General features: G+C 35.2%; 1 protein-coding gene across 1 annotated transcript in view; it reads left to right on the forward strand.

The window, feature by feature from the left end:
* LOC120336220 (uncharacterized) overlaps positions 1 to 18,192 on the forward strand; it is a 34,791-nt gene extending 16,599 nt beyond the window's left edge. Inside the window, exons 10-26 of the mRNA XM_039403842.2 lie at positions 1,121 to 1,209; positions 2,078 to 2,194; positions 2,670 to 2,724; positions 2,818 to 2,894; positions 2,988 to 3,476; positions 4,023 to 4,100; positions 4,744 to 4,903; positions 6,374 to 6,490; positions 7,537 to 7,730; positions 8,393 to 8,530; positions 9,542 to 9,713; positions 9,992 to 10,377; positions 10,505 to 12,556; positions 13,571 to 13,757; positions 14,771 to 15,001; positions 15,419 to 15,482; positions 16,228 to 18,192. Of these exons, the coding sequence (XP_039259776.2) occupies positions 1,121 to 1,209; positions 2,078 to 2,194; positions 2,670 to 2,724; positions 2,818 to 2,894; positions 2,988 to 3,476; positions 4,023 to 4,100; positions 4,744 to 4,903; positions 6,374 to 6,490; positions 7,537 to 7,730; positions 8,393 to 8,530; positions 9,542 to 9,713; positions 9,992 to 10,377; positions 10,505 to 12,556; positions 13,571 to 13,757; positions 14,771 to 15,001; positions 15,419 to 15,482; positions 16,228 to 16,852 (5,231 nt within the window). The 3' untranslated portion in view covers positions 16,853 to 18,192. The remainder of the gene's footprint in view (positions 1 to 1,120; positions 1,210 to 2,077; positions 2,195 to 2,669; positions 2,725 to 2,817; positions 2,895 to 2,987; positions 3,477 to 4,022; positions 4,101 to 4,743; positions 4,904 to 6,373; positions 6,491 to 7,536; positions 7,731 to 8,392; positions 8,531 to 9,541; positions 9,714 to 9,991; positions 10,378 to 10,504; positions 12,557 to 13,570; positions 13,758 to 14,770; positions 15,002 to 15,418; positions 15,483 to 16,227) is intronic.
* Positions 18,193 to 24,566: the final 6,374 nt, after the last annotated feature.

A 24,566-nucleotide genomic window follows, 5' to 3' on the forward strand; every position in this document is an offset into this window, starting at 1 on the left:
TGGTCCTTATGATAAGCCAGATTATAATATCACGTTACAGTATGACCGCACTGGTACCTCATGGTACAATTATTTGTTGTAATGATACTGCAGCCTTGTCACGTTACAGTGGCTTTTATATTTATTTTTGCCTTGTAATTTGCCAAGACTATCTATCAATTGCATTGTCCCATTATAGTAGGTATATTTACATATAAAATGAAATGGAACATTTTTGGTGATTTGGTTCCAATATTCTAGGTGGTGCGAGTACAACTGTCCTTGGTTCTGAATTATAGTAAAGCAATTCACAAAACACAATTTGCAAAAAAAATAACAGCTGGAAAATACTTTTTTATTTCTTTGTTTTTTGTCTGCATTTTTTTCTATACCTATCAGACCTTATGTATATGAAATAATTATTTATACTCCAAAGTTTTCTCATTATCCAACATAGAATGTGTGTTTGTCATGCGAAATTTGAATAAATCATCAACTTTGTGTAATCTTAGTTTCAAAGTTTCGTTACAACTAATTTTACCTCAATTCGGTTACTTAGATTATATCTTGATGAATCATATTACAAGTAAAACTTGTTTATTCATTCGTTTGTTGATGATTTATTTGATCCAGATCAGGGTTTCCCAAACTGGGGTCCGCGAAGACTGCACAGGGATTCGCAACCAAATGAAAAGAGTCTGAAACATATACAAATAGATCATATTCTTTCCAAATTGTCATTAGCTTACCAGTATTTAACGTTAGTATGTATTGATTTAGACTTTCATGAGTTTTTTTTCATCAAAGGAAACATTATCCTTCCGCGTTGGTTAGGCCCAGAAATTGGTACGACATAGGATGGGGGTTCGCCTAAAATAAAATTCACAAGCATGGGTTCTTGGCCCGAAAAGTTATGAAACGCTGCTTTAGATTATAATTTAGAATATTGTAGGAGTACTATATATTATTGCTTCCTTTTTGGTGCGATGGAAACATCTGCCAGCAATGTAATTCTGACACTTGTCTTTTTTGTCATGGTTATAGTTTAATACCGTAATCATATCTAAGGCTTCGCTCCTACATTGTTTAAAACAATACAAGTGTTCTCTTACTTTATCATTCAATACAATCCACTTTCCAGATATTGGCACAATTTTGAGGGTTTCAGAGTTATCTCCACTACGGGGATCTGTATCATGGACTCCTAATCCTGTCACATATTATTTACAGGTATGTCAATTTTTGTTTTATATTCACTTATCCATAGTACCATCAATTTCTTAATTGAACCCATCCAACAATTGAAGTTTTGTTTGTATATGATTGTACCAAAACGTTTCAATAATCTATTGCTCTTCACAAAAGTGATGTTTTCTCTTGAACAGTGGTTCTCAAACTTTTTAGGCCACGCCCCCTTTTTAGAATTTGTGAAGTCTCGCGCCCCTCTTTAAAAATAACTAGCTAACCATAATGGAATAAATGAGAAGTTTTGGAATGTAAATATCCAAAAAAAAGGCGGGAAAGATGAAATCGAACAAATATTTTGTTTGAAAATTAGTCCATTAGTCCAGGTTATAAAATAAGTTTTTTTTAACATGAACTATAAAAATCTCCTATAAAAACAAAGACCATCCCTTTGTATCCAGTTATCATGAGCGGACCATGGTTTTGTTGTGTTAGCTATTTTAGCTTTATTACTACCCCCCCTTCAATTTGAATGATACAAAGCCACATGCTGTATAGTTATGAGTATTAATTTGTACGTAGCTCTTCTGTTATGAATAAGATCTGATCGATTCATTGATCAAGTGTGGCATATAGATGGAATTTCGATCTCTTAACTCATAATATTTGACCTTTGATTAAAGTTATTTATCGTATGCAGAAGTTGAACTAAAATTTTGCTGCAGTTCATGTATGATGCTAGTTTCAAATCATAGAACAAGCAAGGTTACAATTAAAACTACTTGCAAGAATGTCTTTCTCACTGTTCACCTGATACCCACTAACAACAATAAGACCAAACACTTTGGCATTTATTGTGTCGTCGAAGCTATCATATTCACATCATTTGTTTTGTCTTTTTGTATTTTCCCAGATTGTGGATAGAACAATGTTAGAAAGATATTTCAATGCTCAGAAAGATCCAAAATTGAAAGAGGAACTTGAAATGGAACAAAGGAGATCAAAAGAAAATAGTCCAGCGGCAAAAATGGTAAAATGAAAATTTAAGCGTGAGAGTTGTTCTGTTATAAATGTTGGCCTGTGGAATGACCATGAGTTCCTATAAAACATATTTGCACTGCTCTTATATATTTTCCAATATTACTGCTTGTTTTTATCGAAGAAAACTGAGATCATATTTACTACAAATTTGGGTAATGCTATGTTTGTAATAGATAAGAGGTGGGACTCAAGAATCAGGAAAATTCTTAAAATCTTTATATTATGCCCAATTTTATCAGTATTCTAATATCTGTGGTGTGAGCAAACATAGCAGTGCAGCATTGTGCAGCTCGCCTTCCTTTCAATTTTTTTTTTCACATAAGTTATATTATATGAATAATAATATTCAAATTCTATTTCAAATGATATACGACTGTTTGCGGAATTGCTTTTAATCAAAAGTTGTCAAAGTGCTGTTGTCAAACAACCATATTTGTTGTAACTTTTTGCATATTTTTTTGCAGTATCGTGCAGCAAGATATGTCAATTTTGATGGAAAATCGAAGAATGAAAAGCTTGGTATGTCATTTTATGTTTTTTATTGATTCTGTTATGCTTATTTGTTTTTGATATGATTTGAAAAATGTAAATTAACTGAATATTTTTTTTCAGATGCTTATCCTAATGGAGTTCTACAACTTGCAAAGCACCTCTCTGTCAGTGATCTAAAATGCAATGGTCATCGAAAAGTATGTATTTTCCCTATTCATACCTAGAAATTTTAATTTGTTCGTTACCGTCAATTTTTTTCTTAATTGCCTTTACTTTTTTTTTATCTGTAGAACGATAGTAACAGAGCGTCACCTACATCCACAATGAGTGATTCATCGAACCAACCATCTCGAGTTGGTACACCCATCATCAATAACTTATCTCATTCAAATTCCAACAAAAGACAAAAAGGCAATCCACCTTTAGCTGCTAGTAAAACCTCAAATAAAGCTACAAAGAAACACACAAAGAAAAAATCGCGAAAAATTTCTTCCGATATTTCTTCAAGTGAAGATGAAGATTTTGACATTGATGATGTTGAGATTAGCGAGATATCTGATCAAGATGTCGAACTTGAAGACAATGATATCGATGCTCTTGCTTTGGCTTCGAAAATCGAATTATCAAGCGATGAGGAATCTGATGCTGATTATGTAGCACATGCTGGAAATAAAAAACGTTCTTCTGCTAAAAATAAAAGAGCTTCCAAGAAACCAAAACTTCTGCAAGAGAAGGATATGAATTCAGTGGTTGCTGATAATTCATCTGGTTCCAGAAGGGTATGTTTTATCACAGAATCTTGGTTTTGGATAGTGTAGGAAGCCGTATCTGAACAGCGGTTGATCATATGAACCACCCTGCGAAATTGACGAGTCCAGCAATCCTTGCATATATTTATCTCTGATGATATTCTAACTGGCAAAACCATGCAGCCCTAATGATGTGCCAACCTTCGAATCAAAAATGGCCCAAATATAATCTTTGTGTAATTCAACTTATTTTTTTATCAATGCATTACATAATATTTCATAGCCAGATGCTTGACATAGATATATTGATGAATTCATCCTGAATGAAATATATGCACAAAGGGACACATTTATTTTGAGCCTCGATATGATTTAAATGGATTATTGTTTTGTTGTCCTAAGCTCCATTATGTATAAAGTTTTACTATATGTAAATTTAAAATATTTTTCACATTTCTAATAAGCTTTTCGCTTATATGAAGTTCTGAATGCAGTAACTTTCTGATGGTATTAATGAGAACATTTGCATAGTTGTTGGTAATATTTCGAATAATATAAAACATAATATATCTACAGGCAAAACAAAATAGTACAATCAACATAGAACTAAACAATGATAGAAGCAGAAGAAAAAGCAACCGTGTACCTCTAAAGGTCTGATATTTGTTTAATGCAGGGGTGGGCACTGCAGCCCTCGGGCTAAATGCGGCCCACAAGGGAAAATTGTGTGACCCGGGAAACGAGTTCTTAATTAGTTTAATCTGGAACGTGCGAGTAATTCCCTTTGCGTTGCAAAGCCTATGCCCGAGTCCAATTTATTATCGATGCCTATGTCTATGACGTTACAATGCCCTAATAGCTAGCTTGTGCGAAGCGAACAACGCATGTCATAAAATCGATAATCAAAACTTTTGTACATGCAACTACTAGAAAGCCTATGTAAAATAAGAGTGCGTCCCGCGGTTTTCATCTAGTTATTCGTATCTGGCCCTCCTGTATAAATGGTTGCACACCCCTGGTTTAATGTATTAGTTCAGTAGATATTAGTAGAGATGATTTCTGTCTCGTAGTCTCCTTTAAAATTGTGTTCGTTTAACATCCTGTTATAAACATTTTTTCTCTCGTGTCATATTTGTCTCTTGTGCTCAGAGACGAGTTTCCCTCACTCTTGAGTGAGTATAAATGACTTTGCTTTTTTCAAGGAGGAAATACGGTAATTCACGGCCTTATACATACTTTATTATTTAAGGTTCTCTTTCTTTATAAAATCTATTCATTTTTATAAATTAAATTTCAGAGAAATCGCCCAGCTTCGTCTCCTAGTCCTCCTAGAAGGAAGCGGAAATCTCAAAAAGGAAAATTGGAAGGAGCTAGCGCAATTACAGAAACGTTGAGTCGTAACCAACTTCATGCAACACTTAATCTTCTGCATGCTAAAACGCTATCTGCCTCACCAGGTAAGAATCAAAGTCTTCTCATATTATTTATTAATTTGTTATGACTTTTAACCATGTCAATATTTAACCATTTTATATTAGTGTTGTCTTGTTAGTTGTTATTGGGTGAATCTTGAACTTAAAAGTGAATATGGGGGGAGTTGACTTTATGATCTTATTGTTGATCATCTTTCCTGTCTATAACATAAAAAAAAAAAATTCTTCTATTTATGTTGTTATGATGACTGTATTTTGGTCTACAATATTATAATTATCTCTCTTCCATCTTGTTTGAGAAATTTACAAAAATAATTGATTTGCGATTCATTATTTTATATTTTTGATGCTTAATCAAGTCTGTAAATGTTTTTTTAGAAAGGTCATGTATAGCCCTGTATAAAATTTCAAATTCATTCGAAGGTTAATTTTGGGTTGCACACCTATCAGATGGATGGAGTTTTTGAATATACACATATTTTTCCATGCATAATTTATGTGAAATCTTTATGACTTCTTGGTGAAGGCTAATGGCGATGAAACTAGCTTTTCTGTGATATGATCCCCTGAAAATGTGATGTTAGAAATCAATATTGTACCTAAATTTAGCGACTCTAAGAAGCAACACATGTTTTTTTTCTCACTTCAAATCATGATATTGATATTTTTTTTTGAGATGTGCAATTTTTGAAAATGTGTAAACATACTGCGGTCTGCCAGCACATGGAACTTGATTGGTCGTATCGTAATTAAATATAATAAAAGTAATTCACATTGAAATGAGAATCGAACGTAAATTTTAGTACGATTTGTTCTTCCTAGTACCTACATATGTTACGTCTACGAATGCTACGAAGCTCAGAATTGGGATTATTTTGAAAGAATGTGTGTTGAAAAACCAAAAAAATTCTGGTTTGTCAAAAGTTGTAGCTCCTCAAATATCTTTACATATAAGTAGCTTCTCGTATAGCTCCTTGTTGGGAGCAGAAGATGTGAATAAGCATCATAAAAAAAATTATATCCTGTTATACTTATAATGAAACATACTTTTGTTTTTCCATGTCTCGCCAGCTTATTTCTGGAAACGGTTCTTTATAATTATATGAAGAAGGGATAGCCAAAATCAAATAATTTTCTATCTCTAATATGCTCTAAAATAAATATTATCAATATAAAATATCAAAAATACTCCTGATTCGGTCATATTCAACAAAGAACACACAGAAGTTCATATTCCAATCATGTTTGAGGTTATGATGAAAAAATAATAATTTGACCAGTTTTCTATTTTTATTTCATATTTTTCAGAATATCTGAATGCTTTGGAACATCCACGATATACAGTACTCTTATGAAGTACTTTTTGTAATTTTTGATCCGCATCAAGCTTGCGAATTGACCTCCGAAATGGCAGTCTTTGCCCCATTGGCGTGTGTTAACTTCTGTCATTATGATTTCCTAACGATTCAATTGTGTTTTGCCTTCCTTTTTTAGAATCATGTGAAGTTGCGAACTTGTCCTTACTAAGTAAACCTATTGTTACATCAGATTGTGATTTATCAATACCTGTCTTGAAACAAACTCAATCGTGTGCCTTGGATTTGATGTTTGGTGAGTCTTAATGTATATAATTGTGACTATAATGCAGCATTGTTTGTGACAATGTGATTATTAATGAAGTAACAAAGTTTGTTTGTGTATTTTGGGAAATTTCACTATGGGGCTGTATCAATTGGAGATTGTAAATTGAAGAAATAATAGAAGGTGACAAAAACAGGGATGTGGAGTCGGGAGTAGGGCTGGACATTTTCGAAAACCTGATGATTTCAGAATCTAATCTTGAATGCTTGAGAGATATATAATTGTATGCGACTTTTTTTTATTATAACTGGTCCTGCCACCAAATGAACTACTGAAAACATAGAATACATCACTCAGTCAGATTGCTGAGCGTTTCATTTTAGCATACCTCTCTTGTTTATAATTGTACCATATACTTGCAGAAATTAGTTATGTCTGATTGCGTTGAAAAAATAGGACTTTTATAAAAAAAAAATTGAGGAATTCACATCGACCATTGGCGGAAAGAAAAAAAAAAGATGGCAGCGATTCAAAGTTTTACTCTAAATCTAAACCGATTCGAATAATCTACTATTTGATTCGAAATGTTCAGCCCTAGTCGAGAGTAGAAGTTTCATCAATCTTGAGTCAGAGCCAGAGTTCTTTTTAAAATGGTATGAGGTTGGGTATTTAATTGTAAATGAATTCCAAAGATTCCTCATAACCTTCCGACCTGAAAAAATCAAAACTGATTATTGAGCAGTGACACCCATTTATTTTAAAATATAAAATTTATTGCTTCATATGACAAAATATTTGTTATTTTCGCACAGTGACAAACTTTACATTTTGATCAGATAACTGCATGAGTGTTTGATTCTGGTTGCAAAAGATTTGAATATTCTATTTAGGCATGTCACATTTTCAAAGAAACTCATTTAGAGGAGCATGCCCCATATGCCAGTCTTCCCCAATATAAATATGATGAAAATTTCCATTATTAAATCGAGAGGTTTTATTTCGCATCATTTCATGGATAATAGTTTAATTTTGAGAAAGTCACTCCTATGCAATATCGTTAAAATTGTATTTCACAGAAAAATGGAAAATGAATTATCTGCAATTGATGCATGCTTCAACAAGTCCTGAATTCAAACAAAAACTGAAGAAACACCTCGATGAGGAACAAAAACAAAACGATCTTCTTAGAGAAACAGCTATTTCTATTCACAATGATGTACAAGAGCTTGCAGAGGAAAATAAATTGTTAGTTAAACATCATATGAATGAGGTATGCGTACAACATATTTGCGGAATTAAATAATATCACAAGTCTAATAATCCCATTTTGAGTTCTCTTTTTTGCATTGGTAGGAATTGGCGAAAAATTAAACTATAGAAATTTTTTCACTCCGAACAAGCAGCCTGATATCTAAGGAGTTACTATTATCTGGAAACATTTGAATCTTTTTGGGTCGGCACTGCCTACCCAATTTATTACACTCTGGTGGGCATGGGATTTGAATCTGAGATATATAATCTGCGATGCCAACACAGTTAAGTCTAACCGCTAGGCCGCTTTAACCGCTAGGCCACTGTAAATTGAAAAATAAGAAGATTTCTTATTTTTTCCATCCTTTTCAGTGGTGCCAAATTGTAAAGGGTTGCAGAAAGAATATTTTGATACCCACCCATCAGGTACATCAAGTACAAGGTGACCCCCCTCCCCCCCCAAAAAAAAAAACGAAACCGTCCATTTCGAATGTTTTTTTTTTTGGAGGTAATCCTGTAATTCCTCACTATTGAGATTTACAAAATATCTTTAAAAGTACAATTGAGTATATTCAAAGTATGGAGGAATTATTAGTTTCTCAAATTTTAACTGACATACTCTCCCTCGTGTTATATTGAGGGATTTTATTATTTTTTTATTGAGAGATATTCTCTTCTTAGTTACAGGTCTCTGCTAAAAATCCTGGTGAAATCTACAATTTGATCAGTGCTGAGAGAGCAAGGAATCACAATTTACAAGCACATTTGTTTCAAGTTCATACAAGTCTACAACTCGTGGAAGAAGAAAACAGAAAATTAGTGAGTTCTATTATATATTCATTATTTTCTTTTTTCAATCAGATTATGGTTATTTTTATTTCGTAAGAATAGCAAAGAAAAGTATGATATTTAAAAATACAATTGAACTTATATTCACACCTCTCACTTTGAACAAGGCAGCTACTGATATTTACAATATATCCCTGCATACAAGCCAACCCTACAAACCGTAACACGGCTTACGCACCTGTCACAGCGATTGGTTGCAGACGTGAATTAATGGAAATAAAACCATTATTATTGTTATGTTTTCCTTTTATTAATAATATATTATGGTAATAAGAAGTGTCTCAAAATCCTGTCATAGCGTAAACACGTAAGCGGTCACATGTATGACAACCAATCACAGACTGTTGTTGCTGTCATAGCGTAAAGACGCAAGCGCTCATGTGTCTGACAACTAGAGGTAAGGCCCAAAAATTCCAGCCCGACCCGGGCCCGTGGGTATTAGCTGGATTTGCAGCCCCGACCCGAGTCCGACTAATTAACTGGATTTGCATAATCTAGCCCTGGATTATAAAATTCTAATTGTCATAATTTGAATATTTTCGGGATATTAGCCAAATTTTAATTTGAGGGAACTTAACAGGAAAATGGTGATTTATCAGACAGTTTGGGTTTTAGTATTGATTCAAATTAAATTCATTAAACATTTTCAGCCGCAATCACTATATGCAGATTCTTGCTTGTATATACGGTAGTACTTTAAATTTTGGTAACTGAAATGAAGGGTAATATGTAGTAACAAATTATTCACATGTGTATGTCCTACTATTTGATTCTTTTTGTATTAGCTCCTTGTACCGTTGTTCAATGCAAAGCCATATTTAATATTTTCCTTAAAGTGATATTTAGAAATTTACTGAATTTTTTAAATGATTTAGTAACTGTAAAATCGATTACTTATATATATCCAAAATATTTCCATCATATGAGTGTCCTTATGTTTCTGAAAAAATATATTTGTGAACAGCCCTTTCTGTATTTTAGTTTGAGTTACGAGGACGGCCACAAGAAATAAATTCACCTTACCATTTTGCCACAATATCAACACCAGAAAGTTTACCTGGAAAACAGAATATGACTCATGTTGATATGTTGCTTCGTGATGTCATGAATGCACTCGAACAACAACCATTTGATCCAACAAATAATTCAAATGGTATGTATATGGAGAATATATGAATTAATGCCAGCAACATAAAATCATTTAACATTACTCTCGTAGTGTGTGTACCAGGTTAGAGTTAGGTCATAATATTATTCTGATTTTTCTTATTTTAGTTCTATAACGAGTTCTGGGATTGTCTGTGTTAGCCAAGTGAATATACCCCCTGCCCATAGACAGCTTGATGTAAAGTAGGCAAACAAAATAAGTTACCTTACATATTGGTACACACACTTCTGGAGCGCCGATACATTTATATTTGTTTTATATAGGTCACAAGTTCACACCCAACAGCCATGGACTCATCAAGCTACAAGCTGGTCAATCTATAACAGTTCAAGCAAACGATCGTTCTAATGATGGATTACTTGGGTTGAAACATCCCCCGTTTCACTCTCCGTTATCACTTCCCATGCCAAGGGGTGCTCCCAAGATGGTTCCTGGACTTCCAACTCCACCTACTCCAGAAATTTTGTCCCCAGGACATTTGCAAAGTTCACCCATGCTGGGGTTTGGCAAAGGCGGTCTTCCTGTACCGTTCTCTGCAAGTGATAAGGCCAAAGATGCTTTAGCAAGCTCACTCACTTCGAAACAATCCGAATCAAGTAAAGATCAGGACTCTACTCTTAATCCTGAAGCAATGGCAATTGTTCAAGAGGTATAGTATGTTGTATTTGGTAGAGTTTATCCTGTCTTTAGGGGCATAATTTTGTAGCTTATTAATATTTTATTGAAAAAAAAAAAAGAAATATCTGTCTGTTATCGTAGTATTTTCTAATTTTCAGGTTCTGAACAGCTACAGAGATGTGATGAAAACCAAGTCTCCCCAGAAGAAAGACGCTTCACCAACACTGAATGCTCAAAAACACAAAACGACAACTGTGAAAAAATTATCACCACCTAGAAAACATCCTCATAACGAACAATCAACACTAGGCAAATCTCCTAATATTCCACATCCTATCAAGTTACCAAAAACTGAGCCTGATTCTCACCATGGTCACAGCGTGTCTATGTTGTCACCAATTACTCCACCACCAAGTGGCACTCCACAGAGATTCGCAAACCATTTACATCAAGCCTCCACTCAATCACTTCCTTATACAACTGCAAAGGAAACATTGTCATCGAATCCTCTTCATTTTAATATTAGTAACCTCGTCTATAAAGAATCGTCTCATATAACAATTGATAAAACTAAAAATTCCGCATCTCCCTATGTGGAATCTGCATCACAAGTTGCAACCCCAGCGGTTAGAAACACGCCTGCTTCAACAGTACAGACGAATAGTCCTGTAACACCTCGACCGCATCAGGATAGTCGTGTACGTACTCCTTCCGTGAGCCGCCCTCAATCCACAAGTGTGCAACCCTCGCCCGCTACAGTAAACGTAAAGATGGAGCCCCGGCAACAAAACTTCCCTCTTCAACCAGTTACCCCACCGCAAACGCAAAGACGTTTGTTGCAATTGACTCCAAATGCTGTTGCAATGACTCCATCCCATGAACAATCTCTTTATCAATTACCTTACAGTCCTCTGGCATATCCAATGAGTATTGGCATTCCATATGCAGCGGCATTATCCCCACATGCCGCTGCTGCCGCCTACCTAACGCACCAAAATTTACAGACATTGGGGGCTGCTCGTTTTGCTTCACCAAGTGCTCATTTGGGGATTTTTCCAACACCTGGTATGTCTGTGACTCCGACCAATCAGTATATATACCCCCATATTCACACAACTCCCAAAATGAGTTCGTCGAATGTGTACAACGTAGGACAGTCTGTCGGTCCCTTGATGATGTCTGCACTATCATGTGCAGTATCTCAAGCTCCTATGTCAGAAAATTTTCAATCAACACCAACTGTTTCATCTCCGAACAGCGTTTACTCATCAAAGTCACCTCGAACTTTTTCTGCATCGAAGGTAAAAAGAAGTCCTTCGTCCTTGACTACTCCTCGAAATGATGATCACATGACATCAGACAGTCCCAAGATTTCAAAGCCTGTGTATCCAGAGGGTTATAAATCGAAAACAAATGTGATGAAGGCCTTGCCTGAAGTACCAACAACGCTATCTCAGACAATTATACAAGTTTCAGGGATGCCAGCTTGTCCGAACACAACAAAGTCAGTGCAAACTGTTTTCTGTTCCATTAATACATGTCCGATTACAACTTCCGTTATTGCGAATACTTCGACTAGAACTAGAGTGGATAGTTTGTCACAATCTCACAGCACTCCTCTTACAGTTCATATCCCATTGAAGTCAAGCTTATCTTCTGGTTCAAATAACGGACCCCCTTACCAAGGAAACTTTTCACCACTGACACCATCAGAATCTGAATCAACTGGTTCTCCTAATTTTGCTTCAAAAAGTTCGACTGTCTCTATTTCAACATCCTCTGAACATATCTCGGTGACAACGTCGGTTCATGAAAATGACAGGATTTCTCGTTGGAGTAAAGACAGTATCCCAAGTAATTCGTCACAACCTCAAGTGCTGGCAGGTATAACAGGCTTATCAGATTCCGCAACGGATTCTGCACCAGAAAGTGAGCTATATCAAAGTCCACCCAGAAGAACAGCGGCACGAATGCCAGCAATGAACATATCTTTGAATGAAAATGTCATACCAACGACTTCATTCACCACAAGTAAATCAGAAAAACCTCGGAGAGAAATCGAAACAAATCGTCGGGCATCACACAACTTCAGATCAGCTTCATTGCTAACTGAGGCATCATCGACTTCTGCTAGTAGATTTACGTCAGGAGAAAGTGAAGAATCATTAGTTATAGACGAAGATACTTATGCAGAAAAGGGGATCTCAAAGGTTTGTGAAATTTGATTTACTTTAATTTGTGGGCCCAATGGCCAGCCTAGTGCAGTAGTTCCCAAACTTTTTTTTCGCGACCCCATTTTTCCTAAAATCAAAGCCCACAGATACTCGCGATCCCACAACTAGAAACGCTGAACAACTTCAAAAATCAGTAGGCTAATGTATATCAGTTTAATTACCTCAATGGAAACAACATGTATATCGAATGCAAGTGTACTAGTCCAGCAATGCGCCGACAAAACGGGGAACCCTGAAAGATTTGATAACACATGGCATTGTAATGAAAACCATGGTGTAAAAAACCCCAATATCAGAATTATAACGGTTCTTTGCCGAAACAAAGGCGGACTTGATGAAATGTGTTGTATTGTAAGGAAGCTTACGAATGGTACAATACTTCGAAATAGTAAGATTACTTTACTACTATATATACATAAAAAAGGCCCAAGACATCTTCTTGCAATCAATACCATACTTGTCAAACACCTAATCAAGGGCCTATCGCTAAATAAAGCAACTTTGCTTCGAATATTCGATAACCTAGCGGCTACACTGATACTAATTAACATGATTTTTCGTATCCTGGCAAAAATACGATTCGTGTACCTGCAGGTCAACTGCCAACTAGCTGGAAAAGTTAGGTATCGCATGAAAGCACCACAATTTTGACACAGTTTGGACAATGAATGGTCGAGTTATTGCTGAAAATCCGAAGTTAGGCACTTTTACGGTACCTGCCGACCAGCACAAATTTTCCTTTCCAAATCCTATCCACTTGTGTGCGCATCAGGCGACCCCGGAAAATCCTCACGCGAGACGCGACCACTAATCGACTAATAATTTCAAAAATTATGTGGCTCTCACATATTTCTGACTTGCTGCATGAATGGAAAAACGTGTGAGACCAAATTCTCCCCGTTGAAAATATGAAAACATATTTTAATCATATTAATATATCACATTTTCTACTTTACACGTCGGTTCAATCTCTCTAACTATTTATCACAGGAGGAAACATCGTCAAACGCAAACGAAGAGAAATCACCAGAAAAGCACCAGGGTAAATATTCGGGAGAAGACGTTGGTATACTTTGGCCTAAAACGAAAAAGCAATTGGCGTTGAAATCACACAAACATTCTTCGCAAATTGGATCACCAGATATCAAGTCTCCTACTCACTCATTATCAAGCGATGGTGAGTTATTAACTGTTTGTACGATGTAGAGCATGGGGTGTGCAACCTGTGGCACACGGGGGGGAAATTGTGCGGCCCACGGAGAAGTGTCAATTTTGATTGGAACGTGCAAGTAATGCCAATTCTTTCGCATTGCAAAGCTAATACCTGTGTCCAATTTATGCATATGCATTACAACGCCCGAAGCAAGCTTGTATGAGGTGAGCAACGCATATCATAAGATCAATAACCAAAATTTTTGTGCCTGCAACTACTAGAAAGCCTATGTTAAAGAAGGTGTGGACCGTGGTTTCACCCAGTTACTTGTATCTGGCCCTATTAAAGGTTGCACACCTCTGATGCGGGGATCAAGAACATAATCTGACACTGCCATTTTCCGGTTAAATAATTTCCTTTTAGATATATCACTCAATTAGATCAGTAATTCTCAAACTTTCATAATCCATAGCGCCTTACAAACACACTCAACACTTATGATCCCGGTTTTTAGAGAGAAAAAAAACCCTAGTTTTGCTTAATTGCTTTAAACACGTTACTGTCAGTTATTTCATGCGCTTAATACTACAAAACCAACAAACGATAGCAAAAGAATAAATATATGTGTTACTATCAAAGAATTAAACGAATCGCAGCAAAATTAATGGGCTCACCTCTAATGGTATCTAATGGACACCTTACTTGTGACCTCCAGCTGACCATCCGTGACCCCCAAAGGAGGAAAAGTGCCCAATTTGAGAAACCATGGTTTAGACAAATAGAAATATGTGTCACCCTTCATTGAGTGGATCTACTGAATCTAACATGATAACATTGTTCTATATTTTGTTGCAATTTCTGTATATTGTGGTTATATCCTGTGTTATTCTCATTTGCTCTGAGCTGAGCTTTAGATATGCAATCAGTGAGGTTTACCACATGATGAAGCTGTAACATCGGTTGTTGTTCCAGTCGTTTATTTGAATGAATGAGTAAATCGTATAAATCCTGTTCATTGACCATAGTGCTATCCTCAGGTGAAAGTATACCAGCTGCCTCCCCACCTCACTATGTAAATCGGCAGACACCAGACAGCATCAAGAAACTGGATCATCTTGTACAAAGTCCGTCAAAGTCCGAAAACAAAAAAGTGAATGCTGATGATGGAAAATTGAAGCACGGTGACCATCAGTTGCACAAAAAAACCTTCAGCACTGCACATTCCACAAAGCAGAATAACACAAATAAAACTGTCTCTAGTAGTAAAGGTAGTGAATGTATTTGTTGTTTTTCTATACCTAATTCTTCGTTTTGTTAATATCCTCGTCTCAAGCTGCAGTTCGTTACTTGAGCTATATTTCTTTCTATCGGCCAGAAGTGCCCAGTATTATTCAGGAATGTTACTGGTAAAAATCGTCAAATTACTGGGATGTATTAACTTGATTGAAAATGGACAGTTAACCAAACACCACTTGCAAATTTTTGAAAATGGAATGGAAGATTTATTAACAAAAATTATTTTATAAAAGAACATTTGTATTTCTATTTCCATGATGATCAGTTGCTGTCATTTTATAATTAACCACAAAGAAAACTATTATAGAACAATGCTTTACCCAGTATATACTAAACAGAAATAATTTGTACTCCAGTAGAACTAATGATTAATATATCAATTTCTACAGCTTGGAATTCAGATAGAAAAAGTCCTGGAAATAAACAAAATCCCTCTCAAGATAAATACAAAAAGTGAGTAGTTCGAGTTCAACACCTTGAAGCACGCCACTATATGCTTGATTATTTTTAAGTGAAAAAGCTGAAGCAAATGATATATAGATAAACTATTGGATGTTTTGATCACATGATTTCTGGTGAAAATATTAATTTTAATAATAAAAACGGAAGCTTGTATGACCTCTTCATTACCCTAATAAACACACAACTATAAAAAGTAGAAGTTACGACTCTTTTTCAGTTTAAATGCCACAAATGATATGATTGCAGTTTAGCTTATCAAAAAAAAAATTAAAATGTGGTTATTGCTATCTTACATATTTTTTGACTATTTACTCATTAAAAAGTCGATAAGAACATGCTATAAAGTGAAAGTTCAAAAGATTACTGATGTGCAAGATTCCAAAGTTTTCCAAACTGACTCAAGACAGTTCAACAAAAGGCCCTTTAGTATTAGGAAGTACTTGGATGCGAGTCATGAATTGTATAATGACTGAATGATTTGTCCATAGTCCAATAACTCTTTGCTATTGAGGACTTGAAATTGACTCATTCCACTGTCTGAAATTAAAAACTATATTTGCAAATAGGAACTGGTATGGGTTAAATATGGAATTTGACTCACCTTGCAATCAAGGATTTGGGTGCTTTTATTGTAGTTCTTATTTCCGAACACAACTTGAGTCTCAATTCTACGACAAAGAATTAAATTAGCTTTCTTTTTATTTTGTACATTGCCTATAACATGTTTTATTTTTAGGCCATGGCAAAGAAAACCATCTTCAGAAGGCAACATATCAGAGCAAAGCAGAACAAGAGAATATGATAACAATGAAAGAAATGATAATTACAATAAATATCGTAAGTCACACAGCACATGGCAAGGAAATCATGGTAATAGGAACCCAAGATATCAGGAACGTCATTCATCAACCCCATACTCAGAACAAAGCAAACAGTCTCGAAATTACAAAACTCAATCTAGATCCCGACCAACCAATTCAACACAACGAGTATGGACTGGTGGTGATAAAACTAAAACACTTGCATCAACTTCTGTGCCTCATTGCCAACCATATTATGCTACCCCATATGTCAGCTATGGTGTTTCATCACCGCAGATGATTCAATATCCACCCTATCAAACATCTAGCATAATGGCTCAGCCGTATTCTCTCTCGCAGATGCAAAGTGCAGGCTACCCGACATCCATGCCACCCCCTCTACCCACGTCGTCATCCCAACCGCCTCTGCCACCTCCTGAAAATGTAGATACCTCTAAAGACAACATATTCTCTGTGTCAAAAGCATTAAAAACTGACTCTAGAGGAGGGGAATTGCCTCCTCCTCCGCCTCCCCCAGGAAAGCCATCAAGCGGAAAATGACGCTTTTTTATTATTCGTGTTTTTATTTCTAGTTTTGTTTTTTTTCTTTCAGGATTAAGTTTCCATTTTTATCACATTGTAGTCTTATTTTTTGCTCGTTCATTCATGTTGTTTTGTTTGTTTAGTTGTATTTTTATATGGAACCAATTTATCATGATTGGAGATTTGTTGTAACATTTCATAAAATGTATTTTACCAGACTGGTTTGAAGCAATTGTATCTTCAGTAGTATCAGCTTCACGTTGTGAAAATAACTTTTATCATTTTGTTGTAAACAGAAATGTGCCTACTTAAAGCCTTTTCTTCCGTGTTCCAAAAATGTATTCACAGGCCTAAGATTAAAAATTATACTGATATCTGCACTACCACGGATGCTAATGACAACAGTCCTTTTTTGTGATAACCTTTTGCATTTAATTGATTTGTAGCAAAGAGTCTCATGATTTTTTTTTAATGTGAATCTTTACATAAATTTTCGAGTAATCATGGTAAAAATGGTATTCTTCAAAATGGCATTAACCCCGTCCTAATTATAAAAAGACGTGAAATGTAAATTCAATTTTGACTTTTGTCATTTCAATATTTTGAAATTCTGCTTTTTGAAGATTAATTGTTTTTGATAGTTATGTACAAGAGAAAATGCAAAATGATGTTCATAAATACTTGATTCGATAAAAAGACGAACTTGTACCTCCTGATTTCTATGCAGAATCCATTTTCAGAAAATTTGGTAATTGCTTTTAAGAGGTGTATGCTCAACGTTTTGATAATAGTTTTTCGCTCTCATTTTTAGTGGATGACAAATTCAAAATTTGGATTAAGCTTGTTCAAATATCATCACACATTCGATAAGGGTTGAAACGTATGTCAGAACGGATGGTTTCACATAACTAGAAGTTATTCAATTTTGCATATTGGCAGAAGATTCAGTAAATAGAATGCATCTGGTGCGCTGGTGGTGGCGAATGAAGTATGCAGGCCAATTATTTGGATCAAGCTGCTGCATGTTTGAAAGTTTTTGCCGCTGTATGTTTTATCATATTCTTAACGGAATGATTTTTTAATTAAGGTTATTTCAATATGATGACAGGCATATTCTTTAATACTTTATTCTAATACTCATGTTTAAACTAAATTTGTAGAATTGTTGTTCTCTTTTCTATCCTATATTTTTCATTTATTGTCACGGCCAAAGAATCGCGATGAAGATGGTAAAGTAGAATTCGTAGCTAGATTGCCTCTGCTGTTATTATTATTATTAGACGGTTACTCGTTTTGCTTGTTTTACTTTTGTGATCATTTTTGGAATTTATCTTTTTAACAAAGCCATTTTGATTAAAGTGTTTTGGTATTTTCAGGCTTGGGAAAGTCTAAGTGAATGCAAATGCGTGTAATTACGACTTTTGCTTTTGTTTTCGTACTCTGTGACTGTGATCTGTCTCTCCTATAAGGGAAACAGCGTTTCCTTAAAAGCACTCTCCCTGGTTAAGCTCATGTTTGAGGAAGGTCCAATTCCCTTTTTCATTGCTAACGAACATCACGAGGTCAACTTAAAAATCAAAACAAATCATGTAAACATGCTGACTTATGTCATCCTTGTTTCCTAGCATGACGGGTTGATGAACAGTACATGCCATGCCCCAGTTTCAGAGCGTGTCATGGCGACATTGTCCGTCATGACATAGCAACGTGCAATGAGTGTATGTTTAGTAGGTGTCGCGTATAGGCCAACTTCCAGTAAGACCCGTGGCAGTAAGGCGACTATCGCACGGTTCGGAAACCGCGGTTGCGACTTTTTCCATTTCAATACCAGATTGGCCAAAATATCTGTAAATCTTCCTATTTGAATTTATCAACATCACATGCTTCTACGGTGCAATCTACAGTTTGTGTAACTGAAGAGCATACTGGCGTGATACGTCGAAACACGTCAAATTAATGGACGGTTGCGCGACTTCTTTCTAATTTGGTAGCAAGGCTGTCGTTATTTATGTACTTTTACAGATGTGCGTCTACTTTTAGTGGGCGCGGCGGCCTGTTGGCTAAAGCGTTCGACGCACCAATGACGGCACCGCAGGTTACAGTCTTGGATAAAAATCTTCTGTCCACCACTTCACTCGCGTTGTAATAAATTGGGAAAGCAATGCCGAATCGGAAAGATTCCTGTCCTTACAGCTTCTTGTCTATCAGAGACTTTTTTCACTTTTATTATGAAGTAAATACATTGTGATTATCTCATTCTCTTACGAAGACGTGTTGCGATATATTGTCAAGACATTCAAAACATAATCAAATTTATTCATATATTGTGTCCATAAATATTATTAAAGTCGCAACGAAAGTGGTTTCGATCAAAATTAGATGATGTAACAGTGCTAATTTTAATACATTCTACATTTTAGGACAAGCACTGTTTGTCTAAGATAACTTCATAATTCTAGACAGAGGGCGGGAAAAATGAGGGACAATTGAATCCGCATTCTATAGCTCCTTTGGCATATACGCCAATAAATAACAATGAGACTTTTATATCATTCAAGTCTTTGCATATTAGGCTGACATCCACTTTCATTTGTTTGCAATCAGTCACGTAATTTTACTATGTGCGTCATACTTGGTATAAATATAGAAAGACTTTTCACGATATTTAAATAATATTGTCTGTCCCAACCCGAGAGCGTGGGTCATTTATGGGTGATGAAGACTATGAACTTCAGGAAGAAAATGATCGAGTAAAATCTCCGATACGTGCTAAATGATCGATCGATTACTGTTATCAAATGGGTGGGTTCATACGGTACCGCATTCCCCAATAAAATATATAAATTTTCAATAATGTAAATTGAAACAAGATCTTAGTAATGTAAAATAACACCAATATGTTTTCTTTAGCCTAGGCTCCAGCCAGAGTAGACACTGCATTGCGCACCGTTAGAAGTAGGCGTATACATCCAAAACAACTATATATATGAAGTACAACTTAAAAGTAATAAAGATCATTTTCATGTCAATGGCTACATAAAATTTCAAGTTTTCACAAAATTCTATCTTTCAACAAGCACTTGTGACAGTCGAACATACTTAAATCGATGACACTACTTGACGATTTCAAAATAAATACCACAATACAAAATAGTAACAATGCAGTTTGCATGAAAAATACAACGATATATTACAGCAAATAAATACATTTTAACAGTGGAATTATTGGCTGTCACTCAATAAATTAGATCAAGAAATAAATAATTATAGTATGAACATTATCTTTACAGTACAGTATAGTATTTACAGTTGGCCTGAAGGACTATTTTGCAGTCTTTCTCACTTTTTTTCTGGACACAGCATGTTCTTTAACTTCCCACACAGATGCATGCCGGGAGTCAGTCAAGCACAAGTCGTTATTTTCAATCCCTAAGTAGGACAACGAAGCAATATGAAACAGCTTTCTGTTGCCACTTTTCTCCAGGTAGTCCATTTTAAAAAGTCTTGGATCGTCCGGTTCCAGGTCATTCTTGATTGGTTCTGTTAATGCCGGCATAAGACGAACAACTCTAAGTTCATCACGTGAATTATTTACTTGAACAGGGAGAGTTACGACAGTTACGTAAAGGAACGAATTTTGTTCTGTACCGTCACTGCTGCGTACTTTTGTCGGGATTCCGAATACACACAAGTCATTATTCACCTGTTGCCACATTGTCCAAACCTCTGCCAATGGTTCCAATTGGATAATTACTTTTGACTTAGGCACCTTATGCTTGGGACGCCATTTTTGATATGTATCGGGTTGAATAACTTCAACTTCGTATATGGTACTACCCGTTTTACCCAAAACAAAATCCGGCTTGAGTACTCCTATTACCGAGTTATCCGTATTAAGACCAGTATTTCCTTCTCGCCCGGTTGTATCGTAATATATGCTACTTCTGTACGGGTCTTCGTCTGTCGTATATCTTGTCTTTGTGTATAGTGGTTCTTGTTGAAAACCATTGTACATTTTTTCTCTTTTTGAACGTTTTTTACGGCGCTTGTTGCTCCCGGCAAACATGTTTAACATACCAAAACACTGAAATAAATCCTCTAACAAACTGAAAATATCTGGCCCATCGTCGTCCATAACGTCTAATCCCGAAGCGACCTGTCCCATTATAAAATAATGTACTGAATGTAAAAATGAGAAAATAGGTTAGTAACGATGGCATACATAAGACATAAGTGGCATTTTACGCAATTTACCACAATGTCGCAATATTTTGATAAAAGCAATTCGACAGCAGTCATCGATCTAAGCAATAATGAGGACGCTGGGTAAAAAAATCAAGTGGTGTTTATTTAGTGATTATAGAGCTTTATATCATGGAAAGCTTAATTCCCACAGTTAGCTTTTTATACGTTTACAACACAATAGTTTCATATATATATCTGAAATAGGTTAGGCCCATTTATTAAAAAAAATAAACGCTGGAAAACATTTTTTTAATCTCTGTTTCATCTCCTACACCGCAATCAACATCTTGATTTCTATTTTTTCTAAAGCTATATGAATATAGACAGTTCGTTGGAGTAGATAAGTGTAAAATTCTAAATCAATGAATGATAACAATGTTTAGGTATAAAAACAATGAAGACAAGCAATAGTTCAGGCTAACTGAATATACAAAAACTGGTTTAAGAATTGCAGAGACGCAATTTCGAGAAAAGGGTTGGAGACACGCCAACACTTTTTGATAATCTATTCGGTTTGTTTAGTTCTTCCTGTGTGCCTCCTAACCCACACCGGCTTCTTCTTTACACTCCTGTATCACAAATTTATATCCTACACACGGAAGAAGTCTAAAAACTTCAACATCTGACATAGGCCTTTGCCGTGCATTTATACAACGTCTCTCTTATATAATGTGGTTGTTATTTGCATACATGCAATTTCTGATTCAAATACTTACTGCAATGTTTCCTTGAAGTCAAGTCACGAAGTAGTTTTAAACGGACGGAGAGTACCCCGGAATCAGTATTAGATCACGTCATATTTTAAAAGTTGACTAGGTTCCGCATCCGTCCATCGATGCATTGTGTTGTTAATTATAGAAACTTATGTAATACCATGTACCAGGTTTGTTGTGTCACTGTCACTGCTCGATTATCAAGATTTTTTTTTTCGCGCCTTTCTTCACCGCGAAGCTCCATTTACACGTTATTTTTATTATTTTATATTATGTTAGTACAAAGTGAATTTTCGGGGCTCCCGAAGTATGCGAACCAAGATGACGGACATCGGAATGTAATATGTGTACTAGGTTAGGGTTAGGCCATAATTTTAGGTATAAATACTACGGGAGGCTCTTGGCTAGTCTTCGAACTGATAATAGGACTAAAATAAGGAAAATTGGAAAAAATTATCGCCTAACCCTAACCTGTTACCCATGTTACGTTCCGATGTCCGCCATCTTGGTTCGCATACTTCGGGAGAACCGAATTTTCAGTACGGTGAAACAATAACCTACCGATTACTGATTCAAATAGTCGACAAAACTTTATTTGCACCGCAAAAAAACGCAATTTCTTCGACCCCAAGCCAAAAATGAGAAACTTCCAATATTCGTTATTTATATTGAAAATTTAAAATAGTTGTTCGATCATTAACTCCATAGTATTGTTGACGCAACTGTCGAACATTTATGCAAATTGGAAACAAGCTCGAACGAACATAGCTCTCACAGAAATATTTCATTTTGGGCATAAACGTGGTATTTGTCCCAAATTGCTATGCACTGGTGCAATCAGGGAAATACATCCCATGCGACTTCTGTTCAACAATCGCGTATTTTCGTTGGTAACTGAACAATTTTATATTTCTAATGCTATTTGAGTTAATTAGGCAATTATTTTAATGCCCAGATACATGGATACATGGCTTAGTACCACGTTTACTGAAAAGATTGGCGGCATAAAGTGTTTCAAAATTTCATAAAAAATGTTTCCGTGAATTAATATAAAACAGCAAAGTTTTGGGTGAAAATATCGAGTTCCATAGAAATTAGAAAAAAATTGATAAAAAAATAAATATATTTCTAACGGATTCAATCATCTAACAATATTACGAATATTCGGCAAACGATTAGTTTACAACGACAGCAAAAGGATACAAATGTACATTTCGTCTCCGTAGAAGTAATAAGATTAGTAATTAGATTTAAATTTTGCTGAAATGCCCCTAATGTGGATGGAAATTAAACGCCTATACACAGAATTTTGACCAATGATTCAGGTCTGAGGCGTCCATACCATAATATGCCATGGAGACAATTGATATTTTTAAAATAGACAAAACAGAGATATACGTTGGCGCGATAATAGATTTATAAATAGGGACAATTGGTTTTCAACATTTTTTCGTTTCCATTTTCGACATAGTTATATATTAAGCACGTATACGAGCATGCATGTCGGTAAAACTCATCAAACGATCTTATATTCCAGTTGAGTTATATGCAAAATATTGACTTTCAAAGGCTAAAAAGTACGTTTCTCCTTAAATAATTATGTGAATTCATGCAAGGTGATATACCAGTTAATGTGCCGTGACCAAAATAAGGAAAAACACTTGCTTTATCAGATAAAAGTTTAATAGCCAGCATTTGATGATTTACAAACATGGAATTCTCAACTGATTAATGTTTGTCACCTTGGTAATTTATGTCTAAAATTACAACAAATAAAATGTATGAATATATATGTTTTTACCATGTAGCTACAACACATAATGACAAGAAATGACTGATCAAGATCACGATAATAAAAGTTATTGTTTTACTCAAGTTTTCTATCAGAACCAATTTTTGTCATACGAACGTCAAGCGAAAGTTATGTAAATTGAGCAACAAACAAATCGTACATAATCGCATTATTCATGTCATGTTTGGAAGCCGGCGCTTTTTAAATTAAATTCGATAAAAATCGCTTATTCGTGTTTCGAATGCGTTTTTGAAGGCTGATAAGCATAACCACGTTTGCGAAATGGTTGTTGTGTCAACTATTATCCTTCTAAACTGTGCATATTTATACCAATTTTACCTAATATACTGAAATAGAGATTATTACCGTGTAATTCATTAATAAAAACTTTGGAAGTGAAATCATTATATTTCTGTGAAGAATGCGTGGCTCGTTAGAAAATAACCTTGACATTATCAGGCTATCACATTTCACTCATCATATCATGACTAAAAATATATATGACCTCTTTGGCATATGAGAAACAATTTGAATTGAGGGCGCTTAAATCTGCCAAAACATGAATCTGCCAAAACATAAAACTTATTTTAATTAACGCAATAATGCCGATAAATGTTGTACTTTTTGTACCAGAGCATCATGTTCCCGCTTATCTTTTTTAATATGAATAAAACACATTATGTTGTTAAATTTTAAATGTTGTATACAAGCCTACATTTGGCTATTTGGCCTAAATAAATGATTTTTATAAAAGTCGAGCTACAGTTATAATTGATGGAATGACTTCTGGTCAAATGAATATAATATTTATAACCAAATAAAAATATTCCGTTAGCTTTTCAGTAAATTATTGCCAATTTTACCGTCCTTAATTTATTTACTTAAAGTTTAAATAATATTGAATATTGGGTGATAGATTGCAATTTACATAAATGGTTGAAATGACACACGATATTGGTTTATGATGTTAATTCTCGTTAGA

Source organism: Styela clava, chromosome 2 (assembly GCF_964204865.1).
Source record: "Styela clava chromosome 2, kaStyClav1.hap1.2, whole genome shotgun sequence".
Taxonomy (NCBI): Eukaryota; Metazoa; Chordata; class Ascidiacea; order Stolidobranchia; family Styelidae; genus Styela; species Styela clava.